The sequence below is a fragment of the Micromys minutus genome (assembly GCF_963924665.1).
Source record: "Micromys minutus genome assembly, chromosome: 9".
NCBI classification, from domain to species: Eukaryota; Metazoa; Chordata; class Mammalia; order Rodentia; family Muridae; genus Micromys; species Micromys minutus.
In genome coordinates, this window is record NC_137978.1 from 36,978,080 (window position 1) to 36,999,607 (window position 21,528).

At 36.0% G+C, this 21,528-nt stretch overlaps 1 protein-coding gene across 4 annotated transcripts in view; it reads left to right on the forward strand.

Moving 5' to 3' along the window:
- SCMH1 (Scm polycomb group protein homolog 1) overlaps positions 1-21,528 on the forward strand; it is a 118,276-nt gene that overhangs the window by 41,206 nt on the left and 55,542 nt on the right. Inside the window, exons 3-6 of one of the 4 annotated variants that reach the window (XM_080920905.1) lie at positions 663-725; positions 1,153-1,176; positions 10,684-10,754; positions 17,201-17,435. In XM_080920905.1, the coding sequence (XP_080777031.1) occupies positions 663-725; positions 1,153-1,176; positions 10,684-10,754; positions 17,201-17,435 (393 nt within the window). Of the gene's footprint in view, positions 1-662; positions 726-1,150; positions 1,177-3,719; positions 3,848-9,642; positions 9,786-10,683; positions 10,755-17,200; positions 17,440-21,528 lie in introns of those variants that run through there. The other 3 variants (XM_080920907.1, XM_080920906.1, XM_080920908.1) reach the window with 3 other exon arrangements.

The following is a 21,528-nucleotide window of genomic DNA, read 5'->3' on the forward strand; positions in this document are numbered from 1 at the left end:
TTTAGGAAACAAACCCAAGAAATGGTACCACCCACATTTTGTTGGTGGTAATGGAGAATCTTCTCACTCTAACCCAATCTAAAAACTAAAAAGATATGCCTAGAAATGTTAAGTGATCCTAGATCTATTCAAGTTGACATTAATAACCATCAAAAGGCTTTCTCTGACCAATTTAACATCCAGATATATCACTTTAAGCCTTGTTCCATAGGTTTATGGAAATCTGATGGGGCAGAATGCATTTAGTCCAATTTTTAAAAATCCCTAATCTTGAACAGATCTAAGGTATAAATACAGTCTTTTCCAAGACTCGTGCAGTCTCTTAACTGTGAATACCTATAAGCAACTTTTATACTTCCAAAGTACACTGGAACAGAATAAAGATTCCCATTCCAAAAGGAGGGAATGGGAGCATATCAGGGAAGAAGCCAACTAAAGCAAGCCTGACTCTAAGGAACATAACAGACACTTGTCTTTTTCTTTTACTATATAGAAAAACTGAACCTTTTCAAATAAAAATCTTTTCTCTATTTGTATGTCCTTAGAATGAAATCTCTGAGGTGCATTTCTTTATTAAGAACTGCTAATGCATGCTGCCATAAGTACTGAATCTTGTGTTTTCTTCCCTCATGACATATCCTTATCTCTTTCTCTAACAATAGACTGGAATGATGTGAAAAAACCTAAGTATGGTCACTTGTCAGAGTCTGCATCTCAGTATCAAGGTAAGAAAATACTATTTAACATAAAAATTATATTCAATATCTCTCAACAGAAAGGTTGTTCTTAGAAGTTGGTGTTTACAACTAACTGGCTCTTTAAATCAAAAGCATGTATTATCATTTATAGAGGTGTCTGCCAAAAAAAAAATCTATTTTTTTTTTGATCTAGAAACCAAGATTCTGAGTATAAATAATCCCAAATTAATGCTATTTCTCTAGGCACAGTTTCTCAGCCTCTGCATTTCCATTTTATTCATTCAGGCTTAAAAGGAAGGCAAAATTGAATGCTATTAATAAGCTCTTTTAAAATGAGATAGTTGTACTGCATAAACTTTTAAGCCCCGGTTTAGCACAGTAACTTTACCTTTCTATCATTCTGTTACAATCTGTTACCTAATGACCTATGGTTTAACATTGTTTTCTTTAATAGAACCCGTTGACATCCTGGAGCTAGGTAAGATATTTTCTTTTTCTGTTAAATAAAGGGGCTTACTACACCAGGGGTTTGATTGTAAGTAGTTTTAATCCACTAGGAAATGAACTCCATGTGTCTTTGTTTCCTAACTCAGGAATCATTGTTTGCCTAATTGGCATGTAATTAACTTAGGTGTCATATCAAGTCCTACTTATCAGGAGACTACAGACCAAGACAGCAAACAGGGAAGGAGTATGGTTACTTATATAGAGTACAGGTACAGGTAAGACAGGAAGCCAAACCAAACTGGAACTAACTCCTTAGTCTTCTAAGTCCACACTAAAGCAAACCTCCATTGTTCATTATACATTTAGTGCAACTTTTCTAAAGTAAATTACTAATAGCATATGTTGAACCAAAATTAAACATTTTAATATAAATTTTCATTTATAAGCTACAGAAAAACACAAATACATCTGTTTAAGGAACAAGTCAGACTGATACTGCATTCAGTTTTTATTTTACATAGTCGATTTTAGGACTAAGATTTGAGGAATAAAATGAATGCTTCTGATTCTCAGTCAGCTTTTAAGGTTTCTACATAAACACCAGTCAGTTTCTTAGGGTCCTGTGACATCCTGTGTAGCACGTAAGTGTTGATACATTTTGTTACTGTAATTCTATGTGTTCAGCAGTATTATAGTTGTTATCCACTCTCCTCTTCTTGTCTTTTCTTCCTATAAGATATTTCTGTCAATCCTGATGCAGAAAACAGCAAAACAGAAGAGTAGAGGAGTCCAACAGATCCTGGGGTTTTGAAAGCTGGGTCTGCCATGTAGACACTTTGTGACTCTCTAGTCCTTAGTTTTAGTATTAGTTAAATGGGAATAATAACCTATCTTGTCTGCATCACAGGACTGGGAGATCACATGGGCTAGTGAATGTGAAAACATCATGAGCCTTGTCTATTCCTTTACACTGGAGAATTGCAATGCTTTTCATTCTTCTCAACAGCTAAGCTCATGCTTTCAGTACAATCTGACGGTCTTGGAAATGAAGCTTTATGAATGTGAGCTGATAAAATGAATGAAGTGAAATGATGAAGTATCTGGGGTTTGATAAACAAATAATAGATATTACCTCATTCTTTAGACTTTTCCTCAAGCACCATGAGCATGAAGTCAGACAGACTTGGCTCAAGTCCTGTTCTCTACTCCAAGCAAATTAATCTTTCTGATGCAATTTCTCATCTTTAAAATGAACATGAAACAAAGATGCTGAGCTAATCTGACATGATCAGGCCAAGGGGGTGCAGTTGTAGCTGCTGGTGATTTTGGTCTTGTTGCTAATTTGAGTCATGTAACAGTTGTAGCTCACTTTATTGCCTTGGGCATGTTGTAAACAGTGTGTTTACAGGGAGTTATGTTACTCATTTTACACGAAGAATATCAGTTGGCAAGGGAGTTTATAATTTGAAAGTACAGTTTTCCTTATGAGAGTAATTGGTGACACAGGTATATTCTCTAATATACATTAAGGCTCTATGATCTATTTTTCCTATGAGAATTGAGAGTCAAAGACTTCCAAAGCCTTCATTCTGAAAAAGGCCTTAAAATAATCTGCTTTTGAGGGCTGGGATATTACTCACTAATAGTGTATTTGCCTGGCATGTTCAAAACCCTGGGTTTGATAATAAGAGTAATAATTGTTATTTGCTTTGATGTATCATTTGAAAATTTGACACTTCAGATTGCTTATTGAATATTCTGAGAGTACATCAAATTGTTAGGAATTTAACTGCTTTGGGTAAACTGTTTCATATTAGACAGGTATCTGTTGAGCAAATATGTTTCTTCATAATTTCTGTTAACCATGTTCTAACTTCGGGCCATATAGAAGAGAGTCTGCTTTCTGGTTATTAGATGGCAGTTCCAGGGAATGCCTTCTCTCTGCTGAGCTGCCACTTTTATAGTGCATCCACTATCACCTCACCAAGGTAACAGTGCAGCTAGGGTGACTGCCCCTAAACATATGAGTATTCTATTTCTCATTAGCGTGGTACATTAGTTTCTTGTCTTAATGATCTAGCAGAATACTTGACAAAAGCAAGTTGGGAAGAAGGTTTATCTAGTTTGCGTCCATACTCATGAACAGTGGTGTCAGGATCTTCTGACAGCTAGCCATATCCACACAGGAAGCAGAAGGAGATGAATGCCTCTGACTCAGCTAAATTTCTCCGTCTTATGTATTTCTGGAACCCATTGGATGGTGTTATTTACAGATTGTGTGTTTTCTTTCCACCTCAGTTAACCTAATCTAGACAAACCTTTACAGCCATGTCCAGAAATTTGTTTGTAGGTCCTATTGTGTTGACTATATTAACCATGTGGTATAAAGAGTCCTTTAATACCCACACTCTTTCTGTCTATAATCTCTTTTTGAAACTTTTCTCTGAAACAGTTTGCTTTTGCTTTGACTCCTGCTTATCTTATCCTTTTATACTTAGGAGCCCGAATGTTATTGCCTCTGGGAAGCCTTCCACAAACCTTCTGCGTGCTCCTACAGCACCCTCCACCTCTCCAAGTGCAGCCCTCACCACACCTTTCTGTCCCTCACTAGACTGAAGCTCACAAGAATGAGGGCAATATTTTGATCATGGTTGTATCTGCAGTGCCCAGCACAATACTGTAAATAAGTCTTGGAAGAATGGGTGAGGAAATGACTCTGGGAACTTGCTTTCTTACTTGTGACTAATGTTAATGGATTGTTTCTTCTGTTGGTTCACAGGTGACATACTTTCAGATCTCTAACACGATGTCACCATTTTTATTCTTGTGTGCTATCTTTCTCAGAGTCAGGCCAAACTTAATGCCCACATGTAATGCTACTGATCCACGACAGAAGTAGGACTTGTGTGCTTTCTTGCTTTCACTTTCATTTACCCAAAAACTTTGTCTAAGCTGCACTAAACTTGAAGGCACTGTGTTCAACAATGAGGGTTGAATAAACAGTCCCCATCCATAAAGACTAAATAGCTCATCATAGTGAGATGATGGGATGAGTATGAAAAGAGCGTGAAGAAGATAAGGAAAATTAGAAGGCTTTGCAGATAAAATAGTGGTTTTATTGAGTGGCTTTCAGTGTATAGAGGTTGTGTGGTGCGAGGTGCTAAGGTCGGAGGCCAAGCAAAGTTCCAAAAGTTTGAGGAAAGTCTTAAGCTTCCATGTAACAGAAGTTTCATGATTCTGAGCCCCTGAAGCCTCTAGAACCCAACGTTTTCCACCCCAGATACCCTCCTTGAACTCTACAGAAGGCATAGCAAGACCTCTTTTCTTCATTACCTGAAAAGAGTAACATTGCTCTAGATGCTTCATTTCTATTACATAACAACACCTCAAGTAACCTTTCTTTTACTTTGTTTCCTCATTGAAGAAACTACATGAAAATGTTTTTCAGTGTCACAGCTCAAACTTTTTTTGTTTTGGGTTGTTTATTTAGGTTAGTTTTGTTTTGTTTGAGTTTTTTGTTGTTGTTTTGGGGTTTTGTTTGTATGTTTGGTTTTTTTGTTTTTTTTTTTTAACCCAACCTTCTGCTCTAGTCTCAAGGCATTTGATGAAAGACTGTACATATTAAATCACTCATACTTATCAGTGCATGAATTTTTTAAAATCCCAGACCAGATAGTCAGAATGTATATTAATGAACTCTTAGTGCATTGATTCTGGGAGCTGAGCTGCCACTTGAAACTTCCCCTGCTAGCCAGGGTATTTGATGAGCACTTTGCTTTTAGCTAAGAGATTACTTTGTGGTATATTTGAGAAACACTAATAATACAATTAAGTTCCTGTTATTTATTTTCAGAAGTTATTTTTTGGTTTGATGTTTTATTTTTATCAGATCCATTAAAATATTAATTTAATAATTTAAAGGGTTCTGGATGATATTTTGTGAGTACTATTTAACATACATTTTAGAACAACTGGATTTTATTAGAGCTATATGTGCTACCATTTATTAATCATCTGAAAAATGCCAAGAACATATAGTATGCAAGGTATGAGTTGTTAAAAGAACCCACTCAAGCAAATTATTTAAATTGATTATGAAATTACTTGAAGCAGTGTTCCTGATGCTGGGATAGACAGATTAATGAGAAGAACGGGATAGCATCCAGAAATAGATCTTAGAAAGTATTACAAAAGAAATTAGTACAAAAGCAAGGAGATTTCAAATCCATGGAGAAAAGATGTTTTATTCAGTAGATGACACTGGAGCACATTTATTAGGGAAAAAAGTAAGAAAGAAATCTAGATGGCTTGCCTCATTTATTTTATAAATTACAAGAATAGCAAATGCTTTCATATAAAAAAACAAATCTGGAGACATTCTTGAAGAAAAAAAATGAGTTAATATTTTTTATAATATGGAAGGCAGGAAAGAGGTATGAAAACCAAGAAGCCATAAAAGGTATGGTGGAGAAACGTAAAGGCAAACCCTTCTAAATGAGACAAGTATTTTAATGAGATAGACGAAGGGCTAATGTTTACAAAGACCCTAGACTCTGTATGAAATGGAATTTTGTTATAGAAAGATGGCAAAAAATAAAAACTAGTTACTAAGCCTCCAAAAGTTTTCAACCTTATTAGTAATCAAAGAACTGTCCAAAAAGTATATTAGCATTTCATTTTGTTCCTTTTTTGTTTTTTATACTATTAAGATTTATCAAATTTCTTAGCACATGAGAAGCTAAATTAGTAGCACTGCTAGTTTGCAGTCAGCCTAGGGTAAGTACCAAGTTCCAGGTCAGACTGCTATGTAAGTGAGACCCTGTCATAAAAAATCAAAAGCTAGAAGTTGTCGAAACATAATTTTAGCAAAGGCATAAAATACATACTCTATTTTCTTTATTCTTTGAGAATTTTATACATGTATACAATGTGGTTTGGTCATACATACCCTCTCTTCATCCATGTACTTGTGATAGTAATAGAACTTGGACTACTCTGTGTAGAGGATATTTCAGCAATATATATTATTTCAAAACCTAAAATATCCAGTTTGTTTATTAATCCTCCTCTTTGGTACTTCCCTAGGAAGACCATCTTAGCCAGACTTTCATCACTAAGACCTGAGAGTAGGAGGAAGCAAGAGAGGGCAGAGTGCTGATGTGACTATGACCAGAATACTCTGTATGCATATACAAAGTATCCTAATGAAACACATTGTGTATAATTAATATATGTTAATAAAAGCATAAGACTTAAATAAATAATAAATACCCAAGAAAATTTAAGGGAGGAGAGATTTATTTTGGGTTGTTGTTTCAGAGGTTTTGGTCATGGTCAGCTGGCCTTGTTGCTTGTAAGTCTATCGGAAAGCAGAAGAAAGGACGCTGATTGTAAACAAGGGAAAGAGGAGTAACAGAAAGGGGCCAGAAACTAGGTAAACCCTTCAAAGGCAAATAACCAGCTTCTAAATTAGATTCCATCTTCTACCATTTGACCACTTCCCAGGAATCTACAGACAGTCTGAATCTTATCAGTAGATTAAGTCATTGATTAGGTCAGAGCCCTCATGATGTATTCATCTGTTGGAATACCTCCTCAGAAGCCCAAGAAGATGCTTAATAAGCTCCTAGGTGTCTCTCAGTCCAACCAAGTTAACAATTAAGATTAGCTATCCCAAAGATCATTTTAAAAGTACAGATGGGTACACAAAAATATGCACTAAGAAATCAGGCAGTACTTAAATGACCGTTACAAGTTGTTAGGATCTATTAAGTTATGGCATAAGCACAATAAAACCGTGTTTTGACAGTAATCTAAAGACATTGATCATTATTATTGCTCTTAAGGGCTTTTCTTTCCACATCTAAGTAGAATGAAGTAGAGTTCTTAAAGGGAACATAACCAGAATAGTAGCCAGTTAGAGTAGATGCATAAATCAGTAAGCTTGCTTCTTTGTTTTAACATCATCTTTCACACCACTTGATCCCTTTCAAATGTTTATCACATTTTTTAATTTATGTGCTAGGTGTGTCTTTACATATACCAGAATGCAAGGTAAATTCTATAAGGTAGGGATTTCTTTTAAAGTGCCTACTCTGTGAAAGATGCTCAGTAAACATGTGTTAAATCATTAAAAACTCAAATTATAATATTTGAATGTTTTAAATAACATGCGAACACTTTTAAACACTTGTTTTATATGTGCTTAAATTATAAAAATATTATATATCTGTTAGTAATATTAGTCAAGTGATTGCAGATCCAAAGTATGAACTAAGTTTCCCTTTACTGGGGTTAGAGAGGTGGCTTAACAATTAAAAGCACTTGCTGCTCCTAAAGAGGAAGGACCTCAGTTTGGTTCCCAGTGCCCAGGTCAGGTGGCTCACCAGTAACTCTAACTCTAAGAAAATCTGAGGTCCTTTTCTTGGGAGTCTGTGGACACCCACACACGTGTGTGCATACTCAAACACTGACATAACACACATAGCTAAAATAACAAAAATTAAATATTAAAATTTTTCTATACTACAGTTTTATAATCTGTTCTACTTTGTTAAACTTATCATGATTAAAATATTTTTGTGCAAGTAAGTTTTAATATTCTGATTATCTAGTAACTGGAAATGTCATAATTCTTTATACTTAAGGGATACTATATATTTATCAAATGAAGAATTTATATACAATTGTATGCATTATATATATACAACTATTTCCATCTTTCAGATGAGTAAACAGAGGCTTGGAAGGTTAAATTTGCCCAAGACATTTGCTATAAAAGCAACATTTTTGACTTCTAATATATGTAAAAATACCAGTAGTCCATAAACACAACTTCAAGTACCCAGAGTCCTTGAAGCTACTGAGTGAAAACTCTTACAGTTCCTGTAATTTGGTTCCCTGAAATTTGAAGACATGAGAGTGTTTAGGAACATGGTTTGGGAACCAACAAGTGAGACCCTGTGTTGTGAAACTGCTGTTGGAGGGCCATACTGAGTCTGCTGTTAGCACGGTTTCTACATGAGAGCTTCCACTGCTATTTCCAGCCGTCACTGCTGCTTCTGTCACTCCACAGTGGCTGAGTGTAAGAGCTGTGAGGTAGACTGGGTGGCTTCCATAACATAATAGTTTTATTATCTTTGTAAAAACTAACTCTTGATATATACCTTGTTCACTGTCCTTTTTGTGATTACTTTAATGCTTGCAGATTCAGAAATCATATAATAGTTAACTTTATGATAAACATGAAAGAAGGTGTTTAAATAATCTGGTTAGGTTAGTTTCTCTTCTCTCCCCTCCCTCCTCCTTTCCCTCCCCCCCCCCCCCACACACAACTCTGTCTCCTGATCATAACCAAGGCCAAGACAATCAAATAGAAGAAAAAAAATTATAGTTCAGATCAATCAGCCATCATGGTGGGTGGGCTGCTTCTAACAAATCCCTCTTTACTCAGTAATAAATTTTCTACGTGGTATATGCCTGGTGTCTGGCCTTTTACCTTATAGCACAGGAATTGATTAGCATGGTTGATATGTATAATAGGCAACTGGAACTAACACCATCATAATTCTTAAAACCAGAGTCTCTTGGGTACTTTTGATCAGAAATCAAACTAATAAAAACAACTATCCAGAATTGGCCATACTGTTTAACCTTTGCTTTCTAACACCTTAGGTATGAGCCATATGTACATTTTAAAATTGTTTGAAGTTAAATAAAATTTAAAATTTAGTCACTTACCCTAGTCTCATTTAAAATGTTCAGAAGTTATATATAGCTAGTGTTATCTTACTAGATACAGTAGATTATTTCTGTCAGCACAGAAAGTTGAACTGGACTTGCTGCTCTAGATGGTAGACAGCTTAAGGGTCTCAGTCCAGTGAAATCCAAGATACAAAGTTTGACTTAAGTCTTTCATTTGTAAAGATGCAATGATAATTTGCAATGTTTTAGTTTTATTTTTTTAAAGATTAATTTATTTTATTTGTATGAGTATATTTTTTCTATTTCAGACACAGCAGAAGAGGGCATCAGATCCCATTACAGATGGTTGTGAGCCACCATGTGTTTGCTGGGAATTGAACTCAAGACCTCTGGAAGAGCAGTCAGTGCTCTTAACCACTGAGCCATCTCTCCAGCCCCATGTTTTCTTTTTCTAGTAGCAAGTAATGATAACATTATTCAGTCTTTAACTTAAGACCTTCTCAGCTAATAGTTATAATACCACCAAAATTAAATTTTGATAACCTATTTAAATCTTCATTCCAGGAAATTGCCCTCTCATTTACTATATGGTCTGTCTAATCGTGTTGTTTAATCATTGACTGGCTTGTGAAATATTTCTGAACTGATTAAGATTTCTGGCCAGACTTACTTACTTAGTTAAGGATGTGGGAAAGGGACAAAACAGCAGATATAAAGTCAATAGTATGAAGTCTTGGCATCATCTTTGTAGTGATTTAGATATCATTATTCAGTGACTCATTTTTATTCCCAGCATCTAGTGCTTTTTGCATGGCCCAAAGGGGCCTTGTGCTGCTCCACTACAGAGGAAACATCAAGAAATGCTGGTTTGCTACAGTGTTTTAGCTTGTGAGAGTCTCTGGGACCTTCCCTGCTCCGTCATGGGGTCACCTCTAGGTGGGTATTAGGGGAAAACTGTAAATTGCTTTAACTTTGAAATAAAGAACTTGGTAACCTTTTTGTCATGCAATGATATTCATATTAATAGCCTATTCCTTTCTTTGTTGTACTGGCCCCAGGACACTGTCAACCTTAAAGATTGCTTCTCTAGTTCATTGTTCTTTATACTTTAAATTACTTAAGGCAGTATCAAGTGACTAAAAGATTCTGTGGACAGCCAACCTCTCCTTCCTTATTGCTATTAGGATTGCTTCCCAATCCCTACTTTGGGCTAGATTATCACATACTCCTCATTCTGTACCACAGTACAGCATTTCACGCCTGGAGTGGCAGTTTAAAGGGTGAGGGCTAGAGTGTGTTTATTTCACTCATTTTGCTTTCCCTCCCCTGCAGTCTTCTTGCCCATGTCACTAGGTAGTCTTTGCTTTATACTTCCTAAGCTGTGGTGTGGGGTGAGCCATACTGGTCACTAAATCATGCTACCTGACAGCACTTCAGGGCCTCTCTAGGAGTCAGATTGTCCAAAACAAACAATTCTCCCACCACCTTCTGCCTTTTCTGCTTCCTATGGGCTTTTTAATGCTTCTTTACTTCCCTATATAGGGTACTTCAGAATTTTATATATACCTTACTTCAGAATTTTCAGTCAGTATAGGGACTAACATGAAAAACAGTGAAAGTCAGCTTAAGACTGATTTTAAAATGTTAATTTAAAAAGACTTACCCAGAACACTTGGATTCTTCCCTTTAAGATCATCTTTGATTAAGATCAAATAGGGGAAAAAAAGTTTAAATTAGTCCATTAATGGCTTACTTGCTGTTTAGTGTAAAGTACATCCTAAAAGCATTTTTTAAAAGAAGTTGACTGTGATAGAGATTTCTATTTCCTTTACAGGTCATTTTACCTGGGACAAATACCTAAAAGAAACATGTTCAGTCCCAGCGCCTGTCCATTGCTTCAAGCAGGTAATTGATTTTCAATACAGTTAGTAGGTGGGAGACAGTGTATTTTCTGGTGCTTGAGTAATCAGATCATAAGGCAGGAGCCCTTTGACTTCTTACCTGAGGATCCCAATGTAAAATTTTATTAGGATTCAAGTAAAAAGTTGGTCACTGAGTTTTATTTAGCACAAGGCATCTCCCTGACTTCATTCTTTCCTCCAAGGTAATTCTGTTACTGATTATACTGGGTCTTTTTTTTAACCCCCTTGTAGCTCTTAATTCAGAGAGATAGAAAAGAGAATTGTGGATTTTAGATGGCTCTTGAATATGGAGCAGTGTTTTCCTGTGCTCAACACCTCCATCACAGTCTTACCTCTAAGAACACCGAACCGAGTCTTACTGAGGCACCTTTTGGGAGTGATTTAGAGCTTCCCACATAAAACTAAGTGTTGCAGACAATGTGTGGGGGTGTTGCCATGTCAGTGTATGATCAGGTTGGTGAGTGGAAGAATGCACTATTGTAAACAGTGAGATGTCACAAGGTCTCCCTCAGCTTTCCTTTAGTCCTCAGCTATTTCCGTATCGATGTTTTATCTATTTTCTACAAAAAGTACATATTTCTGGTTATTTTAAATAATATAGTCTAAATTTATATTTTTACTTAAGACATTCTTCAGTCAAAATGTACTAAGCAATAGTTTTCAAGTCACCAAAGATCAGGCAACTGAACAGTGATCTGAGAAACAGGAAACAAATGAGCTAAGCCTGTGTAACTTGCCTTCTCACTGCCTGAATCCAGATCATCTTCCAAGGAAGGGGACTCCTGTGTTGGCCATCAGACTTCCTAATTTAAGGCACATTAAAGTAGCTAAAATTCACAGGGAAGTGTGTCTGAGAAGATGGGTGTTTAACATAACAAAACCCAACAGGTCTACAGAAAATTATCTAATTATTCAGGAAAGTACTGATATTAAGTGATGAGAAACCTGTTTATGGCCAATGGAGAATCAATCTGAAAGCCTAGAAGACAGCCTGATTCTCACCCACACTCAAGAAAGGGTTCCTGGAAAACCCTTTCATTAGTTGGGCATTAGGAGATACTCAGGAAGTCCTTTTGATAGTAGGAAATAAGTCATACCCTGAGCAGTGCTCTATACTTTTCTAAAAAATAAATCATAAACGTAATACTTGAAGGGCTCAATGTACCCTTAGGAAACGTTATCTAGTAAGAAATCTATAGAAAAATAAAATATCTATTACTCAGTGATAAAATCCACAGTACCTAACATCCAGTCAAAGATTATTGGTTATACAGAGAGGAGTGCAGTCAGTAGTAAAGAGAATAATTAATTGGTTCAAATGACTCAGGACTGTACAGAGCACAGAACAACAGATAGACATCTTAAACTATTATTGTAATTATTTGATAGGTTCAAAACAAGTAAAGAAATGAAATATGTCAAGACTCTCAACTATGTGTAAAATTTAAAAAACGGGTTAATATTAATGTTAGAAGAAAATATTAAGCTCTGAGACACAAAACCAAAAATTATCCAAAGTGAGCCACAGAGAGAAAGCAGTTCAGATATAAATAAAAAAAGAACAGCAAGCCATGGCTGCTGCTTGTCACATAGATGTTCCCAAAGAGAAGGGGAAAACAAAAAGAATATGTGAAGCTAAGATATCCCCGTACATTTTTTAAATGGTGATCTAAAAGAAGACATTGAATGGAGTAAAGATAATGGAGCAAAAGGGATTCTCATATGCTGTTAACAAAAATACAGTGTCTTACCCTTGGCAGAAAACATACTATAGAAGGGGAATTAGCCCTTAGAATTGAATAATTTAACCAGAAAAATTGCCTCAGTATTAAATTAGCAATCTAGCCAATGAAATAATCCAACAAGATATATAACACAAGAGAAACTTGCACTTAAAGATAGCAGCCAAAGGGGTGAGGTGAACTTACAAATACCCACCTTAGATACAGACAATATCTGACCAAAATACATACTATAAAAATTTTAAATCATAAAAGAAGGCACTGAGGAGATGGCTCAGTTAAGAAACTGCTTGTTGCTCCAACGGGAGGATCTGGCTTTAGATTCCCAGCACCCAAATGAAAACCAAGTGTGATGGCCTGTGCTGGTAGTCAGACATTAAGGTGGAAGACAGGGAAAACTTCCTGATGTCTGCCTCTGACTTCCACATACATACAGTTGGGAAGCACACACACATGCAATAAGAAAGAACTATTGAAGTCATCTCACATTGATTTCCAGCTCTCACATGCATACTTATACCTGTGCACACATGCACAAACATAAATATGTACACATGCAATACATCACATACACAAAAAACATAAAAGGAAATTTCAGAATTATAAACTTCTGTTTTTCAAAAGCTATACCCAAAATTTGTAGAAGAATCAAAAGAGAAACAAATGAAATAGAAGCCAAAAAAAAAAAAAATTCCAACCAAATAAATAAATAAAATAATCCTTTGAAAAGATAAAATTAACACACCTTAACTAAAGAAAGAGTGAGGACCCAGATAAAATTTCAGATGAAAGCAGAAACATCACAACTTAGAGTACAATATTTGAAACAATCTAGAAATTATTTTTTAAATAGGAAATTTTAGTAAAATAAAAAAATTATAAGACCTGTATAACCTATCAAAGTTGAATGAAGAAGATTTAAAAACCAGAATGGGGCTCCAGAAAGATGGCTCAGTGGATAAGACCACGTGTATGAGGACCCACATGAAAAGCCATGTGTGCCATGTATGCCTGTGACTCCTGCACTGTGGATCTCTGTGGCTTGCTGGCTACCTGCCAGGGTAGCTTCAGGTTCATGCAAAACTCTCTCAAGAAAATAGGTAAATGATACAGTAGGACACCCATTGGTCTTTTCTGGCCTCTGCATGGATGTGTGCTTACACACATATACTTATATTATACCTCAGCACACCTGTACACACTCAAAAATGTAATCAATAACAAGTAATATTGAAAGATATTGAATCAGTAATAAAAAAACTAAGTAAAAGCGCAGGACCAAATTTTTATTAATGCAGCTTTTTAAATTTCTTTTTCATGTATGTATGTATATATTTCAAGTTGACCTCAAACACCCTATATAACTGAGGATGACCTTGACCTTCCTGATCCTCCTGCATCCACATCCTAGTTTATACAGTAATTAGGATGTTTAATTTTAGGAGTTGAATTCCAGGCCTTTTACACAGTAGGCAAGCACTCTAATGACTGAACCACATCCCAAGCTCATGAATTTATCCAAACTTTTAAAGATCTAACACTAATACACCTCAAATCATGAAAAAAAAAAAAGGATCATTGTGTATGTTTACAACAGAGAAACAAGGATGACATGTAAAAAAATAGCAAATCATACTTTGTTTGAAAATGTTATAATGTTTTCTAGCATCTGTGTGCTGAGTTTTAAAAATTTACAAATCAACTGAAATGGAGGGGACCCTTCGCAGCCTATTCTGTTCATCTTGAAATACCTGTTGCCAGAGCCTGACAATAACAAAAGAAAACCCTAGAATAAATGCTGATGGATAGAAATGCAAATATCCTCAAGAAAATACCTGCAAATTAAAACCAAAAGCACATCAGAAAGACCATACGCCATGTTCAAGTTGGTTTGTTTCCAGGGAATGGTTAAAATATGCAAATAAAATATTTATTATACAGTGTATGCATAATACTTTACTTACATGGAATGAATTATAAAAATCACATGATCAGGCTGGAGAGATGGCTCAGTGGTTAAGAACATTGACTGCTCTTTCAGAGGTCCTGAGTTCAATTCCCAGCAACCGCATGGTGGCTCACAACCATCTGTAATGGGATCTGATGCCCTCTTCTGGTGTGTCTGAAGACAGCTACAGTGTACTCATATAAATAAATTAAATATTTTTTAAAATCACATGATCAACTTAATAGTTGCAGAAAAAGTGGTAAAACATTTATCGTTCTTCATGATAAAAGTCCCGAACATATTTAGGTATAGAAGGATTGTACCTTAACATAATAGAGCTTGTATCTGACAGACATTTAGGCAGCATCTTAAGAAAGCGGACAGCATTTTCTCCCAGGTAAAAATTAGAAGCTATCCTGCTGTTGTGGTTTATATGGCTTTTAAAATTTAGTATTGCCATAGCTCTTGTGCAGTTTAATACTAGAAATTTTAACCAGAGAACTTAGGCAAGAGATAGAAAGAAAAGTAGATTATCCTACTTTTGGCAGATAATGTAATTGTGCCAGAGGTAAGGGGACAGAGGCATAACTTCACACTGTTGCTCTCAGCAGCCTGAGCAATTCCCTGATCTTGACTCAAAACAAACTGGAATTTCTAACTTTGATGCAGAAAAGAATTTCATAATGGAGCATTGTGAAACAGTTGTTCATTTTTATTACTAAATGTGGTTTAATACATACTTTATTATGAGACAAACATATGGATATAGACTTACAAAGGGAAAGTTGTAATTAATTTACTTAACAATAGCTATATATATTATCCAAAGAAGAAACAACGCAAATATCCATCAATGATAAGTAAGCAAAATGGAGTATGTTTATACAAGGCTAATTATAATCTTGGGGGGGGGGGTCTCTGCAAAGAGGGAAATGGAAAAAGCTTCTAACAATGATGGGATTTCTTTTAGGATGGTGAAGATGTTACAAAGATAGGTATGGTGTTTACACAACTATGAATATACTAAAAAGCATTGAGTCATATGATGTAAAGGAGTTAACTTTTGATGTATGGATGACATATAAACCTATCCTCATCATTCAGCCATTGTACTATTAGAAGATTTTGCAAGGGACAAGAAAGTGGCCCTCCATCTATCTGTAGATGTAGTAAACAGCAGATCTAAAATATTTGTGGAAACACAGGTGTAGTCTTACACATCTATAGTCCTAGCACTTGGGAGGCTGAGGTAGCAGGAACACAGTAACTAGAGACCTATCTTCGCAACATAGTGAGGTCCAGGTACAGATGGACCATGGGTGAGAGACTTATCTCAAAAAAAAATTGGGAGTGGGTGGGTAAAAGGGTTTCTGTACTAACATATAGGAGGTATTTTTGTTGTTGTTACGTAGACAATACAATAACAACATTTATATTAGTTATTTTAAGTACAGATGCCCAGAATATGGCATGGTACTATAGGCTGTAATCCCAGCACTCAAGAGGATGACGAATTCTAGAACAGACAGGACTGTAGAGTGAAACTGAATCAAAAAAAAGCAACCAAAAAAATCTATGGGAGGATGTTCATAGGCTACACATAGACACCACGCCGTTTTATATACGGACTTTGAACACTTGCCTGAATATAAAGTGACAGCCTGGAATTAATCCCTCATAGACACTAATGAGTTATTGTATATTTTCAAACAAGAATTTGAAATTGTACATTGCCACATGTTTATCAGAGCCAAAAACTAGAACTAAACCAAATGGACTCTTATTCAGCAGCAAAAGAAAATGTATATATCAGATCCACCATCATTGAATTTTAGAAATCATAAGTGTTTAAGATTTCAGATTTTAGAATATTTTTTATAAAGTGTCTTATGGATATAACCCATCTAAGCATGCAATTTATTATTGTTTCTTACATGCCTAATGCCTATAGTCTAAGATCTAAAGGTAATTATTATACCATATTTTAATAGTCTGTATTTTGACTTCAACACGTCATAAAATACCAAGTACAGAATTTTTTTGTACTAGCATGTCAGTGACAAGGTTTCTCAGTTTGAATTTCATAATTTCAGATTAGGTCTACTTCACTTATCTTGATATATTCAGTAATACTAAGAATACCAGAATAGTTATACTGACTAAAAAATTAATAATAAAACCAGTACTCCTTCATCCCATCTAATACTAGAAGGGGAGGGGCTAGAGAAGGAAATGACAGTGAAGCATTGGGGAACTTGAAGATAGTGTGTATTCATTATTTTGATTATGATGGTGCTTTCAGAGGTAGACAGAGTATATGTGATGCCATGTCACAACTTGCCAAGGTATAGTTTACTGTATGCCAATTATGCTAATTGATTTAGTATTAAAATAAGAAAAAATAAACTTTAATGATCTGTATGGTAGATGTAGAAAAAGTAAATGATCATCATACACAATCAAACACTTCTACCATTTCTTATACTGGTAATGAGTCGATATTTGATATATCACAGGAAAGTAACTTTTTTCCTTTTTTCCTTCATTGTACTTTCTCATGCTTCAGTTGTATGAAACCCTTCCTAAATGTTAGGGAATAAGCAAGGCTGGTTGTCCTTGGCCCATCTATAACCAGTTTGAATCCAAATGCTTGTACTTTCAAGTTCCTTCTCCTTAGCTTTGCTATTGCCATGAAGTTCATCCATGGTCTGCCTACTTCCCTTCCCTTGTTCTCCTCAGTCCTACACACCTCCAAGCAACGAGTTCAAGATCAGCATGAAATTGGAAGCACAGGATCCCAGGAACACCACATCCACCTGTATTGCCACAGTAGTTGGACTGACAGGTGCCCGACTTCGTCTGCGCCTTGATGGCAGTGACAACAAGAATGACTTCTGGAGACTGGTTGACTCCTCCGAAATCCAACCAGTTGGGAACTGTGAGAAGAATGGTGGGATGCTGCAGCCCCCTCTCGGTGAGTGACTAGAGCCTTGCTCTCCTTGGTCAGTCGGCTAGCTCCCAAACAGTATGCATTATATTGTGGGAAAGTCTGGAGCACACACCTGTTCTTTCATACAGTAGTTCCCCTGAGAGGCCCATCGAAAATAAAGAGACTTACTTATCTTTACCTTAGTGTAGGGTGTAAGTTCTCACACAGCCTTTGAAATTTAACAGGAGACCATACTCTTCCCCATCTGTGTCAGTAGGTGTGTGTGTGTGTGTGTGTGTGTGTGTGAGAGAGAGAGAGAGAGAGAGAGAGAGAGAGAGAGACAGAGACAGAGAGAGAGACAGAGAGAGACAGAGAGACAGAGAGAGACAGAGAATAAAGCTCTCATCAGCCCTCCTCCCCCCCAAAAAAGGCGAGAGAAAATTCACCTGGAGGAAAGGCTACTGTTAAAGTCTTTTATGTCCTCTCCCCCAGTTCTTCTCTCCCAGTTTTTTCTCATTAAGGATCCATCTATTCTTGTAGCTAAACTAATAATCACACTTTTCTTTCAGATCATAGTCATTCTTTTTTTTTTTCTCAATGACTGAGAAAATTAGGCCACCTCATCAGTTAATTGACAGTTAGTATTGATTGTAGTGAGTCTTCATGAGAAAGAGTAATAAGTTATGGGTTCTGGGACGTTTCTTTCAGAATGCTGAGCTATATTAACTGTGCTCAGGGATATGTGTCATTTGAAAGAGTTTAACATTTTCTTCCATGTAAAATATTACAATGGAAAATTTCAAGTATGTACAAAAGTAAAGAAAACAACAACACAGTTATGTCAGTCTGTCTTCTATTGCTTTAATTATCATTGTGTACTTAAGTATAATTATCTGTACTTGATTGTTTCTGTCCTAAAGTAAAATTCTAGTATCACCTTACCATGAAACAGCCTTTCTCATAGGCAAGAATATTTTTAAAACATAACTATATCATATTATCACATGTTAATAATTAAATTCAGTAGTTTTGGTTTTTGAGGCAGGGTTTCTCTGTGAAGCCCTGGATGTTCTGGAACTTACTCTGTAGACCAGGCTGGCCTCAATTTCAGAGGTCCATCTGCCTCTGCCTCCTGAACGCTGAGATTAAAGGCATGAAATAAGCCAGGCTTATTTCTTAATACCATTAAATATTTGGCATTTAGAATTTGCTATTGTCTCATCACCTTTACTTTTTGTGTCTTCCCTGGTCTGTTTCTCATTTCACACTCCTTTGATCTCCTCACCTCTTTGTTTGTCTTTTCCTCCTTCTCTTACCTCCTCTCTTCCCTGCCCCCTCTCATATCCTTCCTTCTCTTTTCACATCCTCTTCTATATTTCTTTCTCTTCCTCTCTCCCTCTTCTCCTCTATCCTTTCTCATCTTGAATTTCCTTGAATAAGGTTGGTTGGTATGAAAACAGTATGGTTATTTAGATTAACTTTTTTCTAGATGGCTCTGTCAATAACTTAAAATTAAGGTTCATTTATGTGAATGTTTGGACTTGCCTTTGAATTAATTGAGTTTGCAAATATATAAGTAATGCATTTTAAAGAAAAGTTTATATGAAACAAAGTATCAAAAATTCTTCTCAGTATAGTGTTTCCTTTTTGAATAAGTTACCACTTTCTTTAACTTAATTGTTTATTTTTCATTCAAAAATGTAGCTGTAGACTTTGGATGTAGTTCAGAGTAGTTCAGTGCACTTTCATCATATGCACAAGATCCTGGATACAGTACCTAACACTGAAATAGTAATTTAGAAGCAAGCAAAACATTAATGGTAAATATATTCGTGTATACACATGCACATAAGACTGTTATATATTAATATAAATATATTTGCTCCAGAAAATTAATTATTATTAATTGCTATAGCAGAGAATTAGACTAATAAAAGTATGTATATATGTACATATTTGCATGTGTGTAATGCATGCACATTACATGTATGCCTATAAAAGATAGCATACTTTACATGTTTGTCTTAGCTTTGTCTTTTTTGTTTACTGGCATGTCCTAAGGATGTCTTTACAGTGAAATAGAATTACTCTTACTGCCTTCGCCAGTTGTACAGTGCTATTTTATTGTGCTACTTTTGGACAGCAATTTAGAAGCATCTTGCTGGGCATAGTTGGTAGAATGCTTGTCTTGCATGCATGAATCTTCAGCACTTCAAAACAATAACAACAAAACAGCAATAACAAAAGGAAGCTATTGTGTGGCCTGGGAATATAACTCAGTGGTAGGTAACTTCTCACTTGCCTATTCTAGGGTATGAAGCCCTAGGGTTCAACTCTCAGCACGACAAAAAAGAAGAAACTCTTTAGTGCTGAGAATGTAGCTCAGTTGGTAGAGAGATTAACTAGCATGTGTGAGACTGAGACCCTTGAGTTCAACTGAAGTACTGAATAAACTGAGTGTAGTGGTTCATATCTATAATCTCAGCACTCAGGAGATGGAGAGAAGAGGAACAGAAGTTCAAGGTCATCCTTGTCTGCAAAATGATTTCAAGGCCACCCTAAGATTGATGAGGCTATGTCTCAAACAATAGAATGGAGACATTTTCAGAGATTATTAAAACTATACAGTTAGTGATAATAATGAGTATGTAAATAAAGTCATGAAAATTTCTCTATAAACCTACATATCAAAGAAGAAAAGAAATCAAACCATTGTTAACTCATACTTAAATGTAACTTTGAGTTAATAATTCTACAAATTAAACTATATGAAGCTCTGATGCCAGCAGAGACCAGAATAAACAGTTTATGAAGCAGAAACTCTATACAAAGGAAGAGCGGTGGAGATCTAACACAGCTTAGAAAGAAATAGACCTATATAGAGCAGGAGAGATTCAAACCAAAGCTGAGACCCAGTGGGCTCAGATATATGCTGCTACATAATAAAGCAGGAGGGTCTGACTGATAGTGTGAAGGACTAGCAAAAGAAGAACAATACCGGGGAGAAAACGCACTGTTAGTGTTGAAACAGGGAACAAGGAAGCAAAGAGTGGGATTTAAGTCTATATAGAATCTAAGAAAATAAAATTCAAAAGACATCCCAGTCTCTTTATCCCTTTTCAAAGAAATCTGTCTTCTGAAGAAACTACATTTCATCATGGCAACTCAGATTTTCTGCCAAAATAGAACCTCTGAATTTTATTGGTGTAGGAAAACGAGACACTTTAAAATGATGCATCAACATCCATAAAAAGGAAGAGAAGCAGATGATGATAACACAGCTACTAAAGATCTTGTTGCCAAAACCAATGACTAATCAGAAAGAAACTTGCACAACAACCTCACTTGAGCTAAACAAGTACTGACAGATGGAGAAAAATACCTTGACTCACAGTGAAAATCATGTTTAAAATGTATGCTAGAGGATGTGAAATGGAATTGTCCAAACTAAGGAAACACTGATGAGCCAAAATCAGCTTAATTAGAAATTCAGATGACCAATGAGACTACAGATCCAAATGAAAATACTTTAAGAAATGTCGAGAAGAGAAGTAAAAACATCCAAAAGAATAAGACTAGAAAAGATAAAATCTCGTAGAAAGGACATACTGGAACATAGAACATGGTCCAGAAGATTCACCCTGTGCAGGTGGGTTTGTTTGACAAACAAAACAGAACAAAAATAAGGTCTTTAAAGTAAAAACAGGCATAAATCTATGTTTAAGGGGCTACTTTTCACTTCCTAAGAAGTGTACTTTGTATTGCTCAACTCTGAAACATTATTCTAGTAAAAACTATTAAAGTCTAAAAAGAAGAGGAAGAGAAGGAAGCAGAAGAATAGGAAAGACGAAGCAGAAGCAGCCAAGTTTTTTTTTCTTTTTTTTAAAAATTATTTTATTTATTTACATTCCAGTCATGGCCGCCCTGAGTCCCCTCCCACAGCTCCTCATCCCATTCCTCCCACCTCTAATAGGGTGCACCCCACAGGCCTTCCTCTTCCCTAGGGCCTCAAGTCTCTTGGGGATTAAGTACATCTCTCACTGAGGCCGGACCAGGCAGACCTCTGCTATATATGTGCCATGGGCCTCCAACCAGCCCATGTATGCTGCCTGGTTGGTGGCTCATTCTCTGGGGGCTC